Here is a 25,322-nt window from a genome sequence, read left to right on the forward strand (position 1 = left end):
CAAAATTATCATCTAAATCTCATTAGTACAAAAGTCCCAAATTCATCATCTAAATCATGTAGATCAAGTGCAGATGAGGCTAGGTATGATCTCTTAAGTACAACTCCTGGAGCATAATTCCTCTCCATCTATGGAGGTATGAAGCTAAAGAAACAAGTTATCTGCTCCCAACATACAACGGTGGAACAGGCATAGGATAAAAGTTATAGACATTACGGTTCAAAAGAGGGAGAACTGGAAGGTAAAAAGGAGTCACTGATACAAAGCAGGTTTTAAACCCAGTCAGACAAACTCCATTCGGTTTCAAGGCCTGGGAATAATCCTCTGTTGGGTCTCCATTTTATCTTCTAGGCTCTCAGCTCTTGGCTCTATTCTCCAAGCTCTTGGTTCTACCATCTGAATTAATCTTCCTTTTTTATGAAAGTTGGCACATGTTTGCAGCTGAGTATTTTTATCAGCCTGCTTCCTGCCAATAGGACTTTGGAGGTCCAACAGCCTTTTAATGTTTTGTATTCTCTCTGTCCCTTTCAGTCCAAGATAATGATGTTTCTACCAGTACAAAATTCTCAAGAATTTTGTGAATTTCCCATGTATATCATAGTGATTCTTGATGTGATTCATACACACCCTTAACCTCTTCAAAAAGCCTTTTGCGTGAGCAAATACTCTGAACATTTACCATATGGATAAGCTAAGCATCCCAAATCATCCAGTCCTGGTTCCTTTTTGTTTAACATTTCTTCCCTCAATTTCTCTCTCTCCTCTCACATTTTACTATATACAGCAGGAAATCAGTCTGTACCTTCAACACTTGCTTGGAGATCTCCTCAGCTTTTAATCAAGTTCATAATTCACAAGTTCTGCTTTCCACATAACTACAGGACACAATCTGCTCAGCTTCCTGGCACTATATAAGAAAGATTCCCCTTACTCCAGTTTTCAATAACATGTTCCTCACTTCTTTATGAGTTCTCACCAGCAGTACCCTCCAAGTCTTGACTTCTGCTAAGTGAGTTCACAGTGATTTAGGTTTTCTCTAAGGCAATTTAGGATTTCTCTATAATTCTCCTTTCTTTGTTCTGAGCTCTCACCAACAGTCTTTAATATTCATATTTCTACTAACAATCTGTTATGGGTCAAATTGTGTCCCCCCCAAAAGATATGTTGAAGCCCTAACCCCTGGTACCTGTGAATGTAACCCTACTTGGAAACAGGCTCTTTGCAGATGTGATTAGTTAAGTTAACCTGAGTTCATACTGGAGTAGAGTGGGCCCAATATGACTGGTGTCCTTATAAAAAGAGAAGAAACACAAAGAGACACACACAGGGAAGACAGCCATGTGAAGATGGAGGCAGAGATTGGAGTTATGCTACCACAAGCCAAGGAACACCTGGGCCTACCAGAAGCTGCAAGAGACAAAAAATTATCTTCCCCTAGAGACTTCAGAGAGAGCATGGCCCTGCCAACACCCTGAATTTGGACTTCTACCTTCCAAGACTGTGAGAGAATAAGTTTCAGTTGTTTTAAGCCACCTAGCTTGTGCTAATTTGTTACAACAACCCTAGGCAGTCTGTTCAAGGCAATCTAGCCTTGTTTATAGTATGCTGCCATGGCTTGGGTAAGTTACTTCACCTCTCACAGTTAAAGGTTTCCTCAACTGCATAATAACTCTAGTTTCAAATTTTAGAAGACAGAATACACCACAGAATCATCTTAATCATGCTTTGAGGAGCTTTTGGATCTCAGCCATTACCAGGCTCCACAAGAACAATATCATCAAACCATCCAGTGGTCACATTTTGGCCAGTTCAAGGGAGCCAGGGACCAGGGGAATTTGGCCAAGTTGTTTGCCTGCCTTGAAATCAGGGGTGGGCTGGTACTCTCTCAGATGGTCTGAGGCAGTGGCCCCTGTGTCCTACACTTCCCAATGTTCAGCATAGTGCCAAAGCCTGATAGACAATCAGCCAACAATCCATTTTTAATTTAACAAACAAATGGCTTACTAGGCATTGTTCTAAATACTTTATTAGTGTATAGGCACTATTATCAGTAACTTATAGATGAGCAACTAAGGCATAGGGAAGTAGGTAATGTGCCCAAGATCACACAGCTGGTGGGAATGGAGCCAGGATTTGAATCCAGGCAGTCTGATTCCAGATCCCATGTGTTTAACCACTATGCTGTGCTGCTGGAGTGCCGGCCCTGCAGACCGTCTCCTCTTATTCATCCTAACAGTAGAGTTAGAAGAGATGATAAAAGGAAATTTTCCCCCACCCCCCGCCTCCACCCCGCTGCTTCCAACTGGACCATCTGAGAATTAAGGAAGAGCAGTGCTTGGGAGAAGAGAGGAAGAGGAGACTAAAACCAGAGTTTGAGGAGGTGGAAAATAAGGAAATTGAACAATAAGCTCAAAGCATTCAAAGTTTAAACCCTGTTTCTCCATGTCTTCTGCCTCATTGCAACTTGAAACTGACTTCTCAGGTCTCTAGGCTATCATCTAGGGGATGCTGAGAAATTCTGGAGTCAGAAAGCAGAGTTTCCATGGAGCCGTCCACACACACACACACTCAAAAACCAACCCATTGCCATAGAGTCAATTCCAACTCATAGCGACCCTAAAGGACAAAGTAGAACTGCCTCATAGGCTTTCCAAGGCTGTAATCTTTTTTGGAAGCAGACCATCACATCTTTCTCCCACAGAGCAGCTGGTGAGTTCGAACCACCCTTTCAGTTAGCAGCTGGGCACTTAACCACTGTGCCACAGAGCCTGGTGGGGCTGCACTCACCATTGGGGCCAATAAAAATAAAAGCCTTGATTGAGTCATATTTTAAAATATTTTCTTTAATTAGTGTGTCTATCAGAGGGGGGAAAGTGCTATTTAAACCCTAAACTCACTATAACACTATAACCAACCATTCTGCCGTCTAAGGGAAAATTTCTCCCACTAGGAAATAGCTCTCTACACTGTTTCTTCCCCTCACAAAGGCTGGACAAGGAAAGGAGGAGAAAATGTGGAAATGTTAAAGCCTCTATTGTTCTTATGTGCCACTAAAGGTAAGGTTGCAAACCGGCAATGCATGGGCCAGAGCTGGCTTGCAGGCGTGTTTTGTTTGGCCTGCATAATCTTGGCCTGCACAAGTGCCCTCCCACCACAGTATTTTAAATTGGAAATAGCTGCCAACATTAAAATTAAAAAGGGGGCGCAAGAATCCTTTGACAGATGTATTGTGAATAACTTCTCTTGCTCTGCAGCTTGCCTTTTACGCTCTCTTAGTGGTGAATTTTGATAAACAGAAGTTCTTAATTTTAATGAATTCCAATTTATCAATCTTTTCGTGGTTAGTGTTTTGCACGTCCTGTTTAAAAAACCTCTTTAAGAAATTTATGTCAATATTATCTTATGCTTTCTTCTAGAAGCTTTATTGTTTTACCTTTCACATTTAGATCTATGCTCCACATTGAATTAAATTTTGTGGATGGCGTGAGGTAGGGACGGATCCAGGTTCATTTTCTTCATGTGGATATCCAATTACTCCAGCACCATTTGCTGAAAAGGCCATCTTTTCCCCAATGAATTACACGGACACCTTTGTTGTAAATCAAGAAATCATATGCGTGGATGTATTTCTGGGCTCTCTATTATGTTCCATCAATCTATTTGTCTATCACTCGCAACAATGCCACAGTGCCTTAATTAGTTTTATAGTAAGTCCTGAAATCTGATAGTGTTAGTTCTCCAACTGTTCTTCTTCAAGATTATCTTGACCATTAGGCTGAACACTTAAAGACTGGTGCAAATGTGTATGCATGTTATGCTTTAATTAAAAATGGAATTGCAGAGGGGTGGGAGAGATGAGTTATTGAGCATCTCTCAAGGAATCATAAATCTAGCAACACAGGAGCCTGCATGGCAATAACCTACAGCTGTCTTTAAAGACAGGACATGCAAGCTCCAACTTGTCACAGTCCCCACCACTCTCTATTGTTCCCCATAACTGAGGCAGATGGGCTGCTGCTAGTTCACATCTTATTTCTGACTAGTTTCACTCATTTACATTGCTCATTTACATACCCCTGGGGGCATGTGGATTAATGAACTACTTTAGTAAAGCCTGTCGAGGTAGCATTGACCACGTCAAAGGGTGTCCCTGGTTGTGGTGAGAAAGCTCAATTGCTCTGGATAACTAAAGGGAATGGCGGAAAGCCTGAGGGGGTCCTCTAGAACAGGGTTTCCCACCCTTGTTTGTATGAACATTTGGGGTTGGATAATTCTTTGTGGTGGGGGACTTCCCTGTACATTGTGGGATGTTTAGCAGCATCCCTGGTCTCTACCCACTCAAAGCCCCCGTTGCAATGACCAGAATGTCTCCAGCCACTGCCAGATGTCTCCTGGGGAGCAGGGACAGAATGACACCCAATTGAGAACCACTGGCCTAGACCTGTAGTAGAAACAGGAAGGGAAGAAGAGATCTGCTGCAGGATTACTGGGACTGGGTTGGAAATGCTGGCAGCACCCCCAAAGTTCCCACCTTCACCTTTCCTCAGAAGGTGACCCACAGCTCTATAAAAAGGGAAACGAGGTAGACTTTTAGAAAGAAACGTGGGCTGTGCGGCACAGAGCTGTAAACAGGACAGCTGCATCACAAACTCCAAGGGGCACCTTGCACATAGATGTAATGTGAGCAGCGTCCCCTGGGGGTGTGCAATGCGGTGGCCCTGGATTTAAACTGTTTCAAAGCCTACATCCCCCTCAATCGTCTATAAATTCTGCCCCTTTCCCACTCCCCATACCCATACACACAAATGCCTCATGTAAATGAAGTTTTGGGGGGAAACAGCCAATCCATCTATTGAACATATCAGAGCCAGAAGTGACTAGAATACAAAACATCAGCCCCTCCACCATTGCCTCTCAGATCCCCAGAAAGATTGAGATGCAGGCTCCTACCACACATGGGTTGAAATTCGAGTCCATTTCATTTGAATTTCAAAAGGCCTGCATCACAATTTTCTATATCTGTATTTAATTTGCTCTCCTTTATTCCATTCTCCAAGCATTATCTTTCCTCCCCTTGGCTTTCCTCCTGCCCTGTAGTTTTGATGAAGTGTGATACAGGGATGGAAGCATGTCTCTGTTCTGCAGAGGTCTACCAAGGATAGGAGAGGGTGACCCAGATGCTAGAATAAGGGGGTAAATGCCCTGTAGAAAATGTCAAATAATAATGCTCCTCCACCCAAAATATTGTTAACTGGTCTACACTTACTGCATTGGGCAAAACTGCTGCAAAAGACCTCTTTAAAGTATTAAAAAGAAAAGATGTCACCTCGAAGGCTAAAGTGTGCCTGAGCCAAGTCACGGTATTTTTAATTGCCTCATATCCATCAAAAGCTGGACAATGAATAGGGAAGACTGAAGAAGAACTGATGCATTTGAATTATGGTGTTGGTGACAAATATTAAAATACCATGGACTGCCAGAAGAATGAACAAGTCTGTCTTGGAAGAAGTACAGGCAGAATGCTCCTTAGAAGCAAGGATGGTGAGACTTCATCTCACTTACTTTGGACATGTTGTCAGGAGGGACCAGTCCCTGGAGAGGGACACCATGCTTGGTAAGGTAGAGGGTCAGTGAAAAAGAGGAAGACCTTCAACAAGATGGATCGACACAGTGGCTTCAACAACGGGCTAAAACATAGCCAACGACTGTGAGGATGGCACAGGACTGGGTAGGATAGGTAGGGCTGCTATGAGTCGGAATCAGCTGAAGGCACCTAATAACAACAACATGCTTCAAATTAGCACTTCTTTATTACCTATCCTTTAACAAGCACGGTATTCTACATAGAATTTGGAGAATTCCTGGTTATACATACATATGGACTCAGCTATACATGTTTATTTTAAAATCAACCTCACTACAGTCCAGAATTATTCTAGATCACTTCAGGTGAGGCTCAAGCCTGCAATCCCTACGGTACTACATATTCCGCTGTTCACACAGTAGATCTGAAATAAACACTGACAAAGGAACAAAACTCAGTTACCTCCATTGTCATTCTATATGATCACTTGGAGCTTTTATTTGTGCTTAAAATTGAAAACAGTCCAACAGCGTGAACTGCAAGGTGTAATATTTTTGAGGTTCGTACCAGATTCTATGGGGCAGTTTCACTGTCACATGAGGTTGCTACGAGTTGAAAATCGACTCAATGGTACCCCACAACATCCACCAGATTCCCAAGGCAGTGGCCAGGGCAGGTCTGTGGTAGAGTGCAGTGGTAAAGAACATGTGCTTTGGAATTATACAGTCCTGTCTTGGGCTCCACAACTCACTATGCTCTGAGACTTGAGGCCAGTGGCTTAATTGCTCTAAGCTTCAGTATCCTAGTCCCCAAAATGGGCATGATTAAAGCACCTACATCCTGGTGGGGTGTGTGGCACATAGCACTTACACGAGAAAGTCCATCTGCTACCACTGCTATTACTTTTACTATTCCCAGGGCCAGGTCCCCGCGTGCAATCTGTGCAGTCAGTCAGTCGCACAGGGCCCAGTGCTCCAAAGGGTCACGTACTTGGTTTCATGCTCTGCCGTGCCCATCTTGAAATTCTTAATACTTTTTGAACAAGGGGTCCTTCATTTTCATTTCCCACTGGGCCCCACAAAGTCTGTAGCCAGTCCTGATTATTACCAGCACCGAGAGGGGGAAACCTCGTTAACTCCTGTAAACTCAATGAAGTTTGCAGTTTGAGGGACAGCATCACTTCTCTTCTTCTTCAAGCCAACTCTTTCAGATCCCACCCCATGACCCCCATTCCAGCTAAGGACATCACGGGGGGAACACTTCTGAACAGAAAGAACATTGACTAGATGAAGCAATTAAACCTGGCCCTGAATTAAGCCAAGTTTTTAATCCAGTGGATCTTTAAAATGCACTGTGAGCTAACCATGTTACCCTGTGACTGCCAAGTGTTTGCTGTGCGCACATATTTAAGGGTATAGCTCAGCTCACCAAAAGGTTAAAATAACCAAATCTCAAAGACTTTAATTTGACTGGAAGGACCCCCAGCTCCTTTTCCCATCACCTGCATTAAATGCACAGGAGACCCAATGCAAGCCACGGCATATTGACATCAAGACTTCATAAAAGCCACACTTAGTTATCATACATTTATTTTTAACATAGCACCCCAGTTTCACATCATGTACATTTTCCAAAGTTGAAGATGCCTTAACCAGCTATGTTCTTCACAGACTTTACGACAAGTGTGAAAAAGAGGCAGTAAAGTTAGCTTCAGTCTACAAGTCAAACTCCAAATATAGGATACCCCCAGGGATTTATTTATGTGGAAGATCAATATACATAATGTCCCCAATGCATAGCAAATGAATGAGACTCTGGCTGAGTAAAATATTAACACAATTTGTTAGCACATTATCATGAAAAGACAGAAGGCATCAAATATATACTTTGCTGTTACACAATTTACTGTTCGATGTACCTGTAGTGAAAAAATATACATTCTTACTCTCGAGGTGAAAATAGACCATCAGCTCAGACTCTCTCTTTCCCAATAGCTACAAAGACTAAAATGGCTCTTCTTGCCTCTGGCTCACTTAAATATCTTATTTGTGCTGAAGACAAAAAGAACGGCAGTGTTAAAGAAAAGGGGATAGCTGGTCCCCAAGATGGGTGCAGCTGAAGCTCTCACACAAGTTGCCTTAAAACAAAACAAAAACAACACAACTCAGCTGATCCAATCTTCATACAATGGGGTTACTGCATCAACCGTTCCGTTCCCAGGGCAGAGTTCCTTGAAGAAGCTCTACGGCCTAGTCCTGTTGTCCAACAGCACACTTCAGGATGTAACTGGTCCTGAAGGTTTCCTTACTGTAGTCCCCAAATTCCAGTTCAGCTCAAGACTCCTTGAAGTCCGATGGTCTTCAGTGTCATAAACATACCTTCTCTAACCTCCCACAGTCATGAGATTAGCTTACAGCAAGGCAGGAGAATTCACAAAGCATGAAAAATAAACATGCCCCAATTGTTGAGAGCAGAGCAAGGCTTTTAGAACTAGAGCAATGGAAACCTTGCAACGCTCTTTAGCAAAGGTATCTTTAGCATCAGGTGTGTTAGTAAAAGCCTAAAAGCAACTGGATACCTGGGTATGTCTTACCCATACAAACAGACGGGCTGCTTGAAGGCAAGCTTAGGATTCGCTGGTAAGGCAGCCTCTGAGAGCCTATTTTTGGGAGCAAGGCAGCTCTGGAGTCTGCTCGCATTGCTTTTAAAGCCTGGCCTACCACGTCTGCTGCCCTTGGAGTTGTTCTTGGGCAGTTCATGGGACTAGATGCACTTCTTACTACAAACAGGCAAAGCAGGGTGGCCCCCAGAGTGATACCCTCCACTGCTATTACTACTGATCTGGTGGCAGGGCAGAGGGCAGTCTCCCTCAGTCTGTGCTGACAGAGCTGCTAGATATGCCAGCCTAGGACTCCAAAAGCCCCAAGCCCCACTTCTTACTAGGAACTCGAACCACACCGAGTCATGCTGCAAATCCCCGAACAAAACACTCAAAACCGAATGGTAAAGTCAACTGAGCCTCTGAAATCACTTTTAAAAGAGCACACTGGAAACACAGTAAACCAGTTGGAAAGAGAATCCAGAGTTACTAGCGTTTTACTTAACTAGAGAAAAAAGACCTTCCAACTGGTATTTCATTTTCACGTTCATGAATGTTCAAACCAGAACCCACTGAGGCCTACTTGTCAATAATATGGGAGGATCTGATTGCGAATGTATTTGAAATTCTTTTTTTTTTTTTCCATTTTTTCCATCACATTCCCTTGGCGATATCTAGTCGGGAGGTATGATTCTAGTTTGTGCTGAACAGAATGTTTTGAGCTCTAAGGTGTCGTGCTGTAGTTGAGATCCTTCCAACTAGTGCTTAGAAGAAGACATTGACAAATGCTGTCTTAATTGCAAGACACCTCCGTTCCAGATTTTACGTTGTTGATCTTCTGAGTACACATCTGTTATTACCACGGCTGTGAGGTCATTTAAGAAATAGACTACAGAATCAAATCACATCTGAAGAGAATACTTCATGATAAGTTCAGACACTGGTAGGAAATCAAAGGAAAATTCATGTTTTTGATTACTGGCCCTAAAAAAAAGAGCTGAAATTGAACATCTATGACCCAAATAACCAAAGATATATTGAGGAAAACTATAACTTACTACCATATTGAGTTCATTTCAATCACAGTAGTCTATTTTAAAAACAAACTCCCATAAGGAATACAGGAATGGAATCCATTCAAAGCAGCAGCTGTCAAAAGTTCTGCCAAGAAACTCAGAGTAACTTATTGCATCATGAAAGGTAAGGTGTTCAGAAGAACAAATAGTTCAAGCACACTCTTTCTCTTGAGATTTTTTGTTTCAACCCAAGAGATATTTCTAGACCTAAAACTCATTAAAACATGTTTTCATATTTTAAGACTGATTAAGTCAATAAAATTCAACATGGTAAATAGAAGGAACCCTTCTATTTTTAGTATTGCTAGAGGTTAAAGGACAGAACTCAGAATCCATAATATCAGGCTGGTATTGCAACTCCGCCACTAGCTACTTCTTTCTATGAATTCTCAGGCCAGGTGGTTTTCTAGGGCCTTGGTTTCCCCCACATGCAAACTGCAGGAGATGGGTACACGTCCTTCTCAGCTCTAACATCCTATTCTTCAGCAACAGTAAGAGGGGCACAGCTTTGAGCTAAGCTGCCTCCTCTTCCAAACAGGCCCAAAGTACTTCTGCCAGGTACCTATAAAGCAGCTAAGATCCTTCCAACTAAGGCAAATGGCCGCCTTGATTACAACACACACATCCATTCCAGATATCTACCTCGTGGTTTTGCTTCATGCCTGCTGGAGAGAGAAGTGGCAAAGGCAACACGCCACATACGAGAGATACCGAGAAAGCCAATAAACTCACTATAACTGCTCAGGTGCTTCCATCCATGAGGCTGTAGGACCTCCCCATGGGAAAGGCCACTTAATGACAAGGTAACTGAATCCCCACGGACAGGGGCAACACTGACCTTCTGTTTACAGAATTCTGCCCAGCGGATAAGCCTAATTTTGGTGTTGTTTTATGAAAGAGGTATAAAGGTGATTTTAATAACCAGCCTTCCTGAAAATCAAATTAAAGGCTCACAGAAATATTATCACTGAGTTATAACCCTAAATTACCAAGTACGTACTAAGAAAACCGAGAAATCGAGGAAGAGCACTAGTTAGGTAATAACAGTAACATATGCATATATATATACACTAATTCACTGCTTTTTAAATTTTTACTTCTAAGCAACTAATTGTGCTCATGATTAAGTCTAGCCAAGAAGGCTGGGTGTAGGTATTATTGGTGTGTGCTTTACTGCAATGTCTACCTTAAAATACCGCTGAGATCATGAAACTCAGGGGGCTTCAACTGTCCAATACAAGCTTTGTTTGTTTTTTTCTTGAATAAGAACCAAGCCAACTAAACCAAATCTTCTAATTGAGCTCACTGGCTTGACGGCGGAAAAAGCATGTCAATATTTATAAATGTAGACTATAGACTAACATTCTTTAGTTTCTATGTCTGGTTAATGGCTATGAAGTGCTATCCCGAGTGCGTACGTACGTATTGGGAGATGATGAGATAAAGTGCATATGCTAGTCTTTCCAAACAAGCTGTAAAATGTCTGCCACGAGAACACTGTTTAGAAAATGTGTTACAGCCCCCAGATCTCAGAACATGGGAAAAGAGGTCACCTAAAAACTCGGCACTGAACCCACTCATAATCTTAGGAAGGGTTTAAACTCATTCCCAACCCTTCCCACAGAGACAAAAGGGGCAGCCAAAGGGGAAGAAAAAAGAGAAACAGATCAGGTTTTGTGATTTTCAGAATCAAATCAGTTCCAAATCCTTAAGTATGCACAGAATAGAAGCAACAATTTGTTTTTTTCCCTTTGGAAAAACACCATCTTCTGTTAGCACCCTTCTCTTCTGCCACTGAACTACTAATAAAGCTTGCCAATGGAATATGCAAGCATTAAAGAAATGCCTACTTTTTCTAAAAGCTCTAAACTCTACTGAAGTGGAAGACTTAATCCCACAGCTTGTGAACTTTTCCAAAACTACATCAAAAAGGACCCTAGGCTCACCGTATCTCTCTAGCCTAAGATATGAGATGTTAGTGATGTTCAGATTGGTAGGCTCTGATCCTTGGGAGGGCCAGTCAACTCCCACTTTCAACTTGGGTACTGGGTTCTCCAATTTGAGCTTATTGTTTGACATCGTCTACATTGGAGTTACTTGGGTTCCTCCGAATTGGCTCTAACCCAGTCACTTCCCAAGGGTATGCTTCACAGAGAACAAAACAGTCATATACTGAGTGTGAGGACAGGCTTTCTTTCATTATTTCTTCACACCCAGTATAGTCACAATCCAGGTTAAAATAACAAAGATGAAAGTAACTACCAGAGGTTGCTGGATTGTTAGTAACAACCATTTCCCCCTTTTCCCGTGTTTGGACACATCAGTCCAAACAACAAATGTTTATCAATCCAAACAGTCTCATCGCCCTTTCGTATTTGATGGGTAGTTTCCAAACTCGTGCATTTACAGATATGCTGTCCTTATGCAGGATAAAAGTCAAGATCTGGCAACTATTTATTTAATTTGATAGGGCGAGGCAGTTAAAGCAGATTGCTCTTGCCCAAAAATTTACACGGAATGACTGAGTTATCTGGGTTGACAGCCTAGCGTCGCCAAGTTAAACAGATCATTGCCAAAACCTCTGCTTTACAGAGGTGTAAAGATCCAATGAGTCTTTGATATTCAATACAAAACAATAGTCATGTATTACTTATAGGTAGATATAATATCAAAATGGCACTAGAGAAGCAATTTTTGGCATACAGTGGTGGAGGGCACAGCGCCAGTCTAAATCTGATGCTTTTGTTTTATTTTTTGTGTTTGTTTTTATTACCATCATGCCAAAGTCTATCCAGTTGGAATCCCAATTATTCAGGAAACCAACCTACTGTATACGATATACATACAAAAATAAAACAAGCATCCTGAAGGTACTTGGTTATAAGATCTTGTACAAATCATAACTCTTTAAATAAATAATGCTCTAAGTTATTTTTTATTTGCTAGAAGATTGATTTTTGGTAAGGAGCAGCATCTAACACCTTGAGGGAACTACTTAAGAATGGGAGATAAAGTCTACCGAGAACTACAATTTCAAGTGTGACAATCAGTTGAAGTATTTTTTCCACCACAGTGAAACGTACAGGCGAAGCGCATGAGAAAAGGTGGTATGGACTCTATTCCGCTGCTCACAGCTTTGGACAGAGTCCAACATTTATGACGAGGAGGTGAGCTCAAACATTCGGAGGGAAGATCTTGGCAGGAAATGTCGCTTGAACCTTGGGAGGTCAGTCACAACACGGTGACTGGACGAAGTTGCTCCAGTTGGTTTTCCAAAGCAATACGTTCTTGATGAACCTCCTGAATTGTGCGAAACAGAGAGAAGAAAAACAAAAGAGCAAAGGGGTCATTTTCTGGGTTCATCCCTACTTCATCAGATACTCAGAAGAAACTCACAATGGGACCCACAAGCGTGTTATGTGCTGCATGACTCAAGGACAGGTAGACTGGGTGGCAGCAGATTGAAAGCTGGTGACCAGACACGGGGGTCTCATGATTTGTCATCTCTCAACTTCTTTCTGAAGATGACGAAACGCAACTGATACCCCCACCCGTCTTCGTCTCACCTGCAGTTTTCACATGATCGGTGGCTGGCAGAGAATGGCGTTAAAAAAAAAAACAAGACTAACTGGAAGGGAGCAAAAAAGCCAAAGCCAACTCTCACTACTGAGAGGTGAGCCATCGGGATGAAATTTCTAGTTGCAATCCCTCACTTCTAGCCCAGTCAGGTCTGAGGGGTGAAAAGTGCACCAAAGTCTTATCCCTCCACCAAAGTCTTGTCCAGTCTCCTGCACAAAATACAACTTGAGGTGTGACTTCTGGGTGACAGGCAGAAAAAAAAGGATTAGCAACCTGCTATTTGGGAATTCAAATTTACAGCCCTAAAATAGATAAATGGGAGGGAGAGGTGGGGGAACAACATACCTGAGGCAGTCTTAAGTACAATCAGTCAAGTTAAGAAAGAATTCTATTTAAATGTTCAATTGTGAGATGCTCCAGACAGACCAGCATGCTAGTAGTCAGCACAGAACTCTACAAACATTTATTTGCCTTCTCCTTCTCCACCCATCCAATAGTCTTTGAGCATCTACCTACTATGGGCTAGACATTGCTCTAAGTGTGACGGTATCAGCCAAGAATAAGACCGATAAGACCAATGCCCTCATAGGACTTATACTCATACGGCTAGAGAAAGACAATAAGGTGAAAGAACAAGGTCATTTCAGAAGGAAATAAGTAAGGTGATGTACTAAAGAGTAACAGAGGGGACATCTGGGAGAAAGGTGGAAAGGGCAGTCAGGGAAGGCTTCCTGGAGTTGACACTATTTGAGCAGACGTGGGTGGAGTGAGGGAGTGAGCCATGTGAAGATATGGGAGAAAGTTCTTCAGGAAGACGAAACAGCAACTGCAAAGACCCCGAGGAGAAACGAGCTTGGCATGTTTGATGAAGGCCAGTGTGACCAGGCAGGAAGAGCAAGGAAGACACTGGCAGGAGATGAGGTCAGAAGCAGGAACCAGGCCATCTGGGCTCTGTGGACAAGTAAGGAGTGTGGGCTTCATTCTCCATTATCTCCTGGCACTTAGCAGTTACCCATTCTTGGTTCTCTGGGCAGAAACTGCACCCTTTTCAAGTTGTGTTACATCTGGGGTCAAGTAGCAGAGGACTGATACAGAGGGGGAAAGCTCCGCAGTGTGACCCTGTCCTTGGTGCTGCAGCATCACAGAGAAGTAGGTTCCCTCCCTCTGAGTTTGGGCTCCAGCAGGCTCCATTCCTGGCAGCTGCTGCTCCAGCCCCAGCGTCCTCGGCCACTGCCAGCCTGCCCAGAGGAAGGGCATGGGGGGATGGAGAAAAAGGAGGATCAAAACCCCAAGGGGACTTCCCCATGTTCTCTGGGTTTTAAGAGTGCCCTTGTATGGTTCTCAGGCCAGAGTTAGTGGGTTTCTCCTGGATCTTCTTCTAACCGTCCCACAGTGCTCACTTCTGGGCTTCAGGCCATGTTGAGCTCAGGCCAAACCAGCAGGGGGAAAAAATGTTATTTCGGTGGAGCTTTGAATTCTGGGGTTCTTCACAGATGCGCCTGTTCATATTTACTTTTCAGAGTTTTCAGATAGGTGTCTGCACATTCTGTCTTAAGTTTTATAGTTAGGTTGGTGGGAGATAAAGGGCCATGTGTTTTCACTCCATCTTACCTGAATCAGAACTCCATTTTTCACTTTTTAACAGTAATATTGAAAGCTAGACAGCAACGTCTTCAAAATTTTAAAGGAAAATTAGTTCCAACCTAGAATTCTTTGCTCAGTCACAGTATCAATTAAGTGTGAGGGTAGAACAAAGTCATTTTCAAACATACAAGGTTTCAAAAAAATTTACCTTCTTTGCACCCTTTTTTTTTTTTAGTAATTTACTCCACCAAAAAGAGGAAACACACCAAGAAAGAAGACATAAAATACAAGGAAAAGGAAATTTCTCAGATGGTGGTGAAGAAAGATTAGAAGGTGGCACCTGTGCCCCAGGTGTAGGAGGCCATGAGCACAGACTGGATCAAGTCAGAGGACTCTCAGAGAAGTTTCTTAAAGAAGGGAAATCAATAGATAACTGATTTACCTGAACGTCCTGAGATGCATAAAACTGACATAGCCTGGGGGTTGAACTGGTTAGAAACAAAAAAAAAACTAAGAAAACATGACAATTATTAACTCCAGGGAAAGCAAAATGTCTTCCAAGAAAAGAAAAGAATTGTGTTATACCATATAGCTCAGCTAGATATTGCTCAGTAGCGACACAGGCACATCATTTCAAGGGGAGGAGATAAATACCAAAAGAATCAGCTACAAGAATTGAAAGTAAATTGCCTCTGAGGAGTGGAAAATGAGTATGGGGGGGTGGGAGATTGTAAAGCTATTTGTAGAACAACCTTATGTAACTGTCGAAGCTTAAACTATGTACATGTGTAATATGGATGTAAACAAAAAAATAAGTAAAAAGTTTATTCAGTATTGTGCTAGAGGTCCTAGTCTTTGAAATAAAGAAAGAAAAATGAATAAAAGTCATAAAGATTGGAAGGCGAACTCTGCAAAGATGATAAGGCTGTAAGAAATCCTAAGGAATCTACAAAACTACTAAAACTAATACCTGATTTTAGCAAGGTCATGGGATATAAATTTCATATACAAACCAACTATATCTTTATATATTTGCAGCAAACAATTAGGAAATGAAATGAAAAGCCATTCAATTTACAAAATACTTGGGAATAAAATTAACAAAAGATGTGTAAGGCTTGTATGCTCTAAACTCAGAACTGCTAAGAGAAATTCTAGGAGACCTAAATAGTTGGAGAGATAAACTCTATTCATGGACTGGGAGACTCAGTATCGTTTACATGTCAATTCTTCCCAAATTGGTCTACAGATTCAATGCTAATCCTAGCATAATCCTAATAGGCTGTTTGTAGAAACTGACACACCAATTCTAAAATTTATATGGAAACACAAAGGGCCTAGAACATCTAAAGGAATCTTGAAAAAGAACAAAACCCCCCCAAGCACAAACCCATTGCCGTCAGTAGATTCTGACTCATAGCGACCATACAGGACAGAGTAGAACTGCCTCATAGGGTTTCCAAGGAGCAGCTGGTGGATTCGAACCTTTTGGTTAGCAGCCAAATCCTTAACCACTACACCACCAGGGTTTCCAAAAAAAAAAAAAAAAAAGAACAAGGTTGAAAAATTTACACTACTTGATTTCAAAACTTACTATAAGGCAACAGTAATCAAAACTGTGTGGTATAGGCATAAGGATCAACAAATAGATTAGAAGAACAGAATAAGAACCCAGAAATAAACCTACACTTACATGTCATTAGAGTTTTGACAAAGGCATTAATTCAAGTGAGAAATGAAAGTCTTTTCAACAAAAGATACTGGGATAACTAGGTAGCAGTATGAGGAAAAAATTAACCTTGACCCTGATCTCACACCATACATAAATATCAATTCAAGATGGATCACAGACCTAAACATAAAAGTTAAAACAATAAAGCTTTTAGAAGAAAACATAGAATATCTTCATGACTGGGAGGCAGGCAAAGTTTCCCTAGACAGGAAGAAAATAATAATCCTAAAAGAAAAAAATGATAAATTAGGCTTCACCAAAATTAAAAACTTCTGCTCACAAAAAGACACCGTTAAGAAAATGAATAGGGCACTTCCGATCCAAATTCCAATGACATTTTTTAATGTGATGGAGAAACAAACCACCAACTTCATATGGAAAGGAAAGAAGCCCCGGATAAATAAAGCGTTACTTAAAAAGAAGAACAAAGTGGGAGGCCTCACTCTACCTGATTTTAGAACCTATTATACAGCCACAGTAGTCAAAACAGCCTGATACTGGTACAACAACAGACACGTAGACCAATGGAACAGAATTGAGAATCCAGATATAAATCCATCCACATATGAACAGCTGATATTTGACAAAGGCCCAGTCTCAGCTAAATGGGGAAAAGATAGTCTTTTTAACAAATGGTGCTGGCATAACTGGATATCCATTTGCAAAAAAATGAAACAGGACCCATACCTCACACAATGCACAAAAACTAACTCCAAATGGATCAAAGACATAAAGTCTAAAACGATAAAGATCATGGAAGAAAAAATAGGGACAATGTTAGGAGCCCTAACACATGGCATAAACAGAACACAAAACATTACTAAAAATGCCTAAGAGAAACCAGATTAACTGGAAGCTCCTAAAAATCAAACACCTACGCTCATTTAAAGACTTCACCAAAACAGTAAAAACACCACCTACAGACTGGGAAAAAATTTTCAGCTATGACATCTCCATCCACTGCCTGATCTCTAAAATCTACATGATTCTGCTAAAATGCAACCACAAAAAGACAAACAACCCAATTAAAAAAACAGGCAAAGGATATGAACAGGCACTTCACTAAAGAAGGCACTCAGGTGGCTGGCTAACAGATACATGAGGAAATGCTCTCGATCATTAGCCATTAGAGAAATGCAAATCCAAACTACAATGAGATTCAAAATCTCACTCCAACAAGGCTGGCACTAATCAAAAAAACACAAAATAATAAATGTTGGAGAGGCTGTGGAGAGATTGGAACACTTATACACTGCAGGTGGGACTGTAAAATGGTACAACCACTTTGGAAATCGATTTGTCACTTCCTTAAAAAGCTAGAAATAGAACTACCATACAACCCAGCAATCCCACTCCTTGGAATATATCCTAGAGAAATAAGAGCCTTTAGACCAACAGATAGATGCACACTCATGTTTACTGCAGCACTGTTTGCAATAGCAAAAAGATGGAAGCAACCAAGGTGCCCATCAACAGATGAATGGATAAATAATGGTATATTCACACAACGGAATGCTATGCATCGATAAAGAACAGTGAGGAATCTGTGAAACATTTCATAACATGGAGGAACCTGGAAGGCATTATGCTGAGTGAAATTAGTCAGAGGCAAAAGGACAAATATTGTATAAGACCACTATTATAAGAACTTGAGAAATAGTTTAAACTGAGAAGAAAACATTCTTTTGTGGTTACGAGAGGGGAGAGGGAGGCTGCGTGGGAGAGGGGTATTCACTAATTAGATAGTAGATAAGAACTACTTTAGGTGAAGAGAAAGACAACACACAATACAGGGGAGGTCAGCACAACTGGACTAAACCAAAAGCAAAGAAGTTTCCTGAATAAACTGAATGCTTCAAAGGCCAGTGTAGCAGGGGCAGGGGCTTGGGGACCATGGTTTCAGGGGACATCTAAGTCAATTGGGATAATAAAATCTATTAAGAAAACATTCTGCATCCCACTTTGAAGAGTGGCATCTGGGGTCTTAAATGCCAGCAAGCTGCCATCTAAGATGCATCAATTGGTCTCAACCCACCTGGCTCAAAGGAGAATGAAGAACACCAAGGACACAAGGTAACTACGAGCCCAAGAGACAGAAAGGGCCACATGAACCAGAGACTATATCATCCCGAGACCAGAAGAACTAGATGGTGCCCGGCTACAACCCATGACTGCCCTGACAGGGAACACGACAGAAAACCCCTGAGGGAGCAGGAGAGCAGTGGGATGCAGACCCCAAATTCTCATAAGAAGACCAGACTTAATGGTCTGACTGAGACTAGAAGCACCCCCGATGGTCATGGCCCCCCAGACCTTCTGTTGGCCCAGGATAGAAACCATTCGCAAAGCCAACTCTTCAGACATGGATTGGACTGGACAATGGGTTGGAGAGGGATGCTGGTGAGCAGTGAGCTTCTTGGATCAGGTGGACACTTGAGACTATGTTGGCATCTCCTGCCTGGAGGGGAGATGGGAGGGTAGAGGGGGTTAGAAGCTGGCAAAATGGGCATGAAAAGAGAGAGTGGAAGGAGGGAGCGGGCTGTCTCATTGTGGGGAGAGTAACTGGGAGTATGTAGTAAGGTGTATATAAGTTTTTATGTGAGAGACTGACTTGATTTGTAAACTTTCACTTAAAGCACAATAAAAATTATTTAAAAAAAGAAAATGAATAGGCAGAACAAAGACTGGAAGGAAACATTCACGAAACATACATCTGACCAAGTACTGGCATCCAAGGTACATAAAGACCATTTACCTACAACTTGACATACACACACACACACACAAAAAAAAAAAAAACAAGACTAAACACTCAATTTAAAAAATGGCCAAAAATTTTTTGAAAAGTCACTTCATAAAAGAAGATATATGACAGGTCAATAAGCACATGTAAAAGTACTTAAAATAAAAGCTACATCACCACGAGACTGCCTAAAAATAAAAGGAATAATAACACCAAAAGAAAAACAAGTCTCTTGGCGAGAATGTGGAACAATTCGAACTCTCAGGCACTAGTGAAGGGAGTGCAAAATGCTACAACACTTTGGAAAAAGTTCTGACAGTTTCTAATAAAACTGATCACATACACTTAACCATAAAACAAACAAAAAAAACAAACTCATGGCTGTCGAGTCGATTCCGACTCATAGCGGCTCTACAGGAACAGAGTAGAACTGCCCCATAGGGTTTCCAAGGAGTGGCTGGTGGATCCCAACTACCGACCTTTTGGTTAGCAGCCTCAATTCTCTACCGCCGCACCACCAGGGCTCCACACTTACCTTATGACCTACTAATTCCAATCCTAGGTATTTGCCTAAGAGAAATGAGAATATATTTCAACACAAAGACTTGTTGAAGAATGCAGCTTTATTCATAATAGCCAAAAACTAGGAACGACGCAGGTGTCCATCAATAGAACTAATTACCAAATTGTGACACATTCACTCCATGGACTACTACTCAGCAACGAAAAGGAATGAACTACTCATACATGCAACAATATCAATGACTCTCAAAACCAGACTAAATGAAAGAAGCTTTACACCAAAGGACATACTGTAGGATGCCATTTACACAAAGTTATAAACAGACAAAACTATGGTATGGGTGCGTCTGGTGGGAACTGACTGGGGAGGAACAGGAGGGAACTCACTGGACTGATGATAATGTTCTCTATCTTGATAGGGGTTTGAGTTTTATAAGTACCTGCATTTATTAAAAACTCAGCAAATGCACACATAAGGTTTGTGTATTCACTGTATGTAGAACTTACATCATAAGAAAAACCTGTAAAAAATACTGGAATTGTACGTGTGAAAAATGTTGAATTGTATTTACCACAATAATAACCATAAAATAAATTTTAAAATATTGACCGGCAGTTAATGATATGTAAGCTGAAATATTTAGGAGGAAGTGTAGAGATGGCTACAATTTACTTTAAAATATGTCAAAATAAGATGCACTGATGGATAGAGGGGATGGATAAATGGATACATAGGCGATGAAACATTACAGTACAGTAAAATGGTAATGGGAGAACTGAAATGGCAGATATATGAATATTCACTGAATGATTCTTTCAACTTTCCTATATGTTTGAAAATTATAATACTGGGACAAAGGGGAGAATCTAAAAGAGGAGTCGGGCAAGGAAGAGCCAACAGAGACTGCTAAGGAAACACCAGTGAAGTAGAAGGAAAACCAGAAGAGTATGGTGTCGCAAAGGTAGTGACAAACGTGATTTGAAAGGATGGAATGGTCAATCGTGTACAATTCTGAAAATTCAGGTAATAGTAAAACCTGGGCTTCAAACCAGTTCGTTCGTGGTTGATGAAGTGCAACTGGAACAGACCCGAATTTTTTAAATCCGGGTCATCTGGAACCATGACCGGAACAGGAAAAATCAGAGGTCAAAGCCCTGGAATGGGCGACTCGGAAGTGGCATAGTGAGCCCTTTCAGGAGCCTGATGTGTGAGACTGGATTATCGCCAGGACTGAGGAGAGCCGCACACATTAACAGCGGCGTGATCAGCAGCCACCTTTCAGCAGGGCACCGCTGTTTCTGACTGCACAAAATCCAACAGGCAAGAGATGTGGCTGTTACGCAAAGCATACACTGCCCCTGCTTTCTAGTAGGGAGATTAAGTTTCTAGCAGGGCTTCAACCCATAATTTTTCCCATGCCAGCTATGGCTCTGGTTCACTCAATTTTTTAAAATTTGGGTCTGTTCCAGTGTCGGTTCCTTGGCCATGATTGAACCGAGAAGAACTGGTTCGAAGCCCTGATTAAAACAGACTATTATTGCCCATTGGATTTGGCCATAAGGGCCACCCTGGAGTGGAGGGGAGAGAAAACCATTGGTGAGGAAGTAAAGACAGTGAATGAAAACAACTCCGAAGAAGCTCTGCTGGGAAGAGGATCAGAGAAAGAAAGCCACCATTGGAGAGAAATGTGGGGTCAAGGATAAGGCATGATATAGAAGCCTGTTAATGTGTGGCTGGGAAGGATCCAGAAGATACTTGGCGGAGATTAATGATGAAGAGAAAGAGGTGATAAGGACAGGGGTGATGTCCCTGAGAAGATGAGATGGAGCTCTCTCCAAGGCACCTTGGAAGGGGTTGGCCTTTGATAGCACCAGAGCCACCCCTTCCCACTGTTGTAAGTTTAGAACCATTCGGGTAAGACCTAAACAATTATGGGTTTGCCCAGAAGCTTTGCACAACAAAGAATGCTGCCAACAGCCTTTGTAATACACTCTCTGTCTCTGAACTTACATACACTATGTAGCCTGTGAACCTCCGGACAAAATGCGGCCTGCGTATTACAGTCACCAGGTCTCCCTCTACGCATAAAAGAACCAAGCCATGGAACTTAAGCACAGTAACTCGGGCCTTCCAAAAGGGGTCTGAGAGCAGAGGCAGGCCTCATCACCAGGAATGGAACCAGATCCTCGGCCAGTGGTCAAAACAAAACAAAAAAGCTGGGTGCAAAGCCTGCTCATGCCGATTTGTCAAGCATTCCTTACCTTGAGTTGCTGCTGGAGTTCACTGTTCAACCTGGCCAGCACGGCATTTGCCTCCTTATTTTTGCGGATCGCAGTCTGAATAGCCTTTTTCTGTTTGGAAGACTGTCTACAGAAAAGTACAAACATTTCAGTGAAAAAGGACTTAGCGGTCTGGACCCTTGAGGGTTAGAACACTCTGATTCACGAGAGGTGCTAAACTAACAAGTAGCTAACAAAACTAAACAAAAAAAAACGTTGCTGTGGAGTCCATTCTGACTCATAGTGACCCTACAGGACAGAGCAGACCTGCCCCATAGGGTTTCCAAAAAGCAGCTAGTAGATTTGAACTGCCGACCTTTCGGTTAGCACCCAAGCACTTAACTGCTGCGCCACCAGGGCTCCTATAAGGGGTCAACATCACTGACTAAAAAAACCAAACCCACTGCTGTCAAGTTGATTCTGATTCATAGCGACCCTACAGCTTAGAGCAGAATTGCTCCCACAGGGCTTCCAAGGCTACAATCTTCACAGAAGCAACTGTTCAAACCACGGACCTTTCAGTTAGCAGCCAAGTGCTTAACCACTGTGCCACCAGGGCTCCCGCTAACATCACAGGGCTCCAAAAATAAAATCATGTATTCACAGACAGGCAAGCAGGCAGATACACACCAAATGAAACGAATTTGTCAAAATGAATTATTTACACCTGAAGTCATTTCCATTTCATAACCTGAAGAAAAACTGTGAATTGAGCCTTTTCAAATACTTTGCAGTTCCATTTATTCCAAGACATTCTAATAGATATTTCTTCCTGACAAATCATATTAGCTGGTATGCCCTTTTTGTGTAAACATCAATGGTATTTAAAAGACCTGAGGGTGCCCCCTGCAGGCAAGTATGAAGGAAAAGAATAAAAGAAAAATCTCTTCAGCAAAAAATCCGACATTAACTTAGCTTGCATGACGCTCTCTGTTTTCTTTATTATTAGGCACGAATGCCTCCGTGTGTGTGCACGTGCATGCGCACACGTGTGTACACCAGCATACATCTGTAACACTTCAGAAAAACACATAATGTTTTAATACCAGTCCTTCCAAGTTCGGTCAATAGTTAATTCACAGAACTGGTATAATTAAGGTGACCACGGGTTCCAATTTGCCTGTGATAGTCTCTATTTACACTGTTTGTCCTGTCCTAATTCTTATCAGCACCTTCTTCTCTCTCAAGATGGCCATGTTTGGGATGATAAATCAATGTGGTCACCAGAGGTATAAGCTACAATCTTTTAACCCAGACAAGAAATACTGAAATCCTATAGCTTATCGAGCCTCCTCCTGTGTAACTGAGAGACTTTAATCCCATCATAGGGACATTAAGGTAAGACATACAGGGTTGCTATGAGTCAGAATTGATTCAACAGCAATGAGTTCCGCTTTTTGGTTTTTACTGCCATAAACTCCTATGCATGCGAGTGGAAATATGAACATTTTTACATATATACATATACACAGACTGAAAAGGAAGTTTCTGGCTTGCTCTCGGTTCTACTTACTTTTGGACTGTTGGATGGGGTTTCATGGTTGGGGCAGAAGCTGGTCCACCTACAGTGGGAGGAAGCTCTTGGTTTTCTGGAGCTTGATTTTCAGGTCTGAATTTCCTACGGATGGGCTTTGATGGGGGCTGGGAATATGGTATGTCCTGTGGAATAAAAACACAACAAAAAGAAAAAATTAAAGCGTTAAAAAATCAAATGACTCTCCCCCCAAAATGCCAATGCCCCAAAGATCCTCTCCCCAACCCTCAAAGCCAGGCAGATGCTCTAGTCAAACTCCAAAAACAAAAACCAAACCCACTGTTGTCAAGTCAATTCCAACTCATAGCGACCCTACAGAACAGAGTAGAACTGCCCCATAGGGTTTCCAAGGACCAGCTGGTAGATTCGAACTGCTGACCTTTTAATTAGCTCTTAAGCACTGCACCACCAGGGCTTCCATTGTTACATAGAGTCAAACTCCACACCCGAGAATGTGATTTCCAGCTCAGTGAAAACTGGAGGGACATAGATTCAGGTGGCAGGCCAGCCTTTCGCCCTTTGTAATGTTTCGGGCAGCCTATAGTCTTCTTGCCACCTAAAATTAACACTGACCCAGTGCACCTCACACCACGGGGCCTTCTCTAAACTGAGGGCAAAAGTGGTTCCTGGCTCGCTTTGGGGTCTTTGGAGTATAAGTTTTAAAGTTGGTAAAGGTCTTAGTCATATGCTCATCAGTCTCTTATCCCCAACCCCTACATGGAGTCAAACAAAAGAGCCCCAGCACCTTCTGGAAGGGGACAGCTAGAATGACCACTGATCCTTAGGAATCATCTCACCTGTACCCCAGAGCCCCAGGCCCACTGCCTACTCTCTCTGAGGGGAGGGGAGTCTGGGGGAGCATGGGGAAGGAGAAGAAGCAGGAGTGAAGATGCATAGAGAGCATGAGTGAGTAGGTCTTTCTGACGAAATGACAAGGGACTCAGGGACATGGTGGGCAGAGAAGGTGGCACTGGGCTGCAAGAAGAGACCATGGTCCAAAGACGGGGGTGCGGGGGGGACACCCCAGCCCCGAGAGGTGCTCATAGGTGCTTAGCAAGTGTGTGAGGTTTTACAAAAGGCCTCTGCCCCTCCTCCTAGCACCTCCTGATCTTACAGAAAGCAAGGCCACCATGGTTAGCTGGGAGGTTGAGGTGGGGGGTACAAACCGTCAGTGACATCAGAGCATTAAACTCAGGAATCCTCAGGACCTAATCTTTCCAGAGAATCCAAATTCTAGGCAATCTGCACCGCTAACATTCATTTCTGGACGTGCAAAATGTGGGACAACAGATTTTCTCACAGAAGCCAGCAGCCTGGGGTGGCACTCATGAAGCTCCTCAGAGCGGCCCTGCTGCTGCCTTACCTTCTTGGCTGGACTACTTTCTGCAGCCTGGGAAGGGCCTCTGCTTGACTGTGGGTGCACCTCAGCCTCAGACGTTTGTTCAGACTGGAGCAACAGATCAGGGAGAGGATAAGAAAAGCAGAAATACAATAATCTAAATATACAGTGAGGGGCTCGTATGAAGAGTCGCTAGAGGGAAAATCCATTCAGGCCTAGTGTTGCCAGGCCCACTGATCCTTGGAAAGACCTCCTGCAAGCCCTGCTGTTTTTTCCCAGCTCTCCTCCCAGCGTCAGTGGACCTCAAAGAAAGGAATCATGGGCCTTTCTTCTATCACGGGACAGGGATTCCAACCCTTCACAAGGTCACACTCCAAAAATAACAGGGCATATGGGGAAACAAGACAGAGAAAGACAACTTAAAATTTGACTCTGAGCACCAACAAAAACTGTAACCATAATAAAAAAAAAACCCAATTTAAAAAATGCTCAATTATTAATAAACAAACCCTCTAATAAACACGGCTCTTTACCTTAAAAAAAAATGGTGAAGGCTTGATAGAAGGAGTACCCAGAGGGGCTGAGGTCACTGAGCATTACAGGATCAGTGACTAAATGAATAGCAATCAGAGAGGAATGACCCGAAGGCACGTTCAAGACAAAGGAGGTGTCCAACAGTCAGGTGCAAGAGCATGAGGGACTGGGTGATATGGACAGCCCAGAGCTCCCCTTACTTGCTACCTTCAGTCA

The 25,322-nt window shown here is 42.4% G+C and overlaps 1 protein-coding gene across 5 annotated transcripts in view; it reads right to left on the bottom strand.

The window, feature by feature from the left end:
* Positions 1–7,153: 7,153 nt before the first annotated feature.
* The window catches only part of REPS2 (RALBP1 associated Eps domain containing 2), a 220,696-nt gene continuing 202,527 nt past the window's right edge, over positions 7,154–25,322 (bottom strand). For all 5 annotated transcript variants that reach the window (XM_049873370.1, XM_049873367.1, XM_049873366.1 and 2 more), the window contains 4 exons: positions 24,597–24,680; positions 23,213–23,358; positions 21,682–21,787; positions 7,154–12,559 (listed from right to left, as the gene is read on the bottom strand). In XM_049873370.1, coding sequence (XP_049729327.1) covers positions 12,491–12,559; positions 21,682–21,787; positions 23,213–23,358; positions 24,597–24,680 — 405 coding nt within the window. In that variant the 3' untranslated portion in view covers positions 7,154–12,490. The remainder of the gene's footprint in view (positions 12,560–21,681; positions 21,788–23,212; positions 23,359–24,596; positions 24,681–25,322) is intronic.

The sequence above is a fragment of the Elephas maximus genome, chromosome X (assembly GCF_024166365.1).
Source record: "Elephas maximus indicus isolate mEleMax1 chromosome X, mEleMax1 primary haplotype, whole genome shotgun sequence".
Lineage (NCBI taxonomy): Eukaryota > Metazoa > Chordata > Mammalia > Proboscidea > Elephantidae > Elephas > Elephas maximus.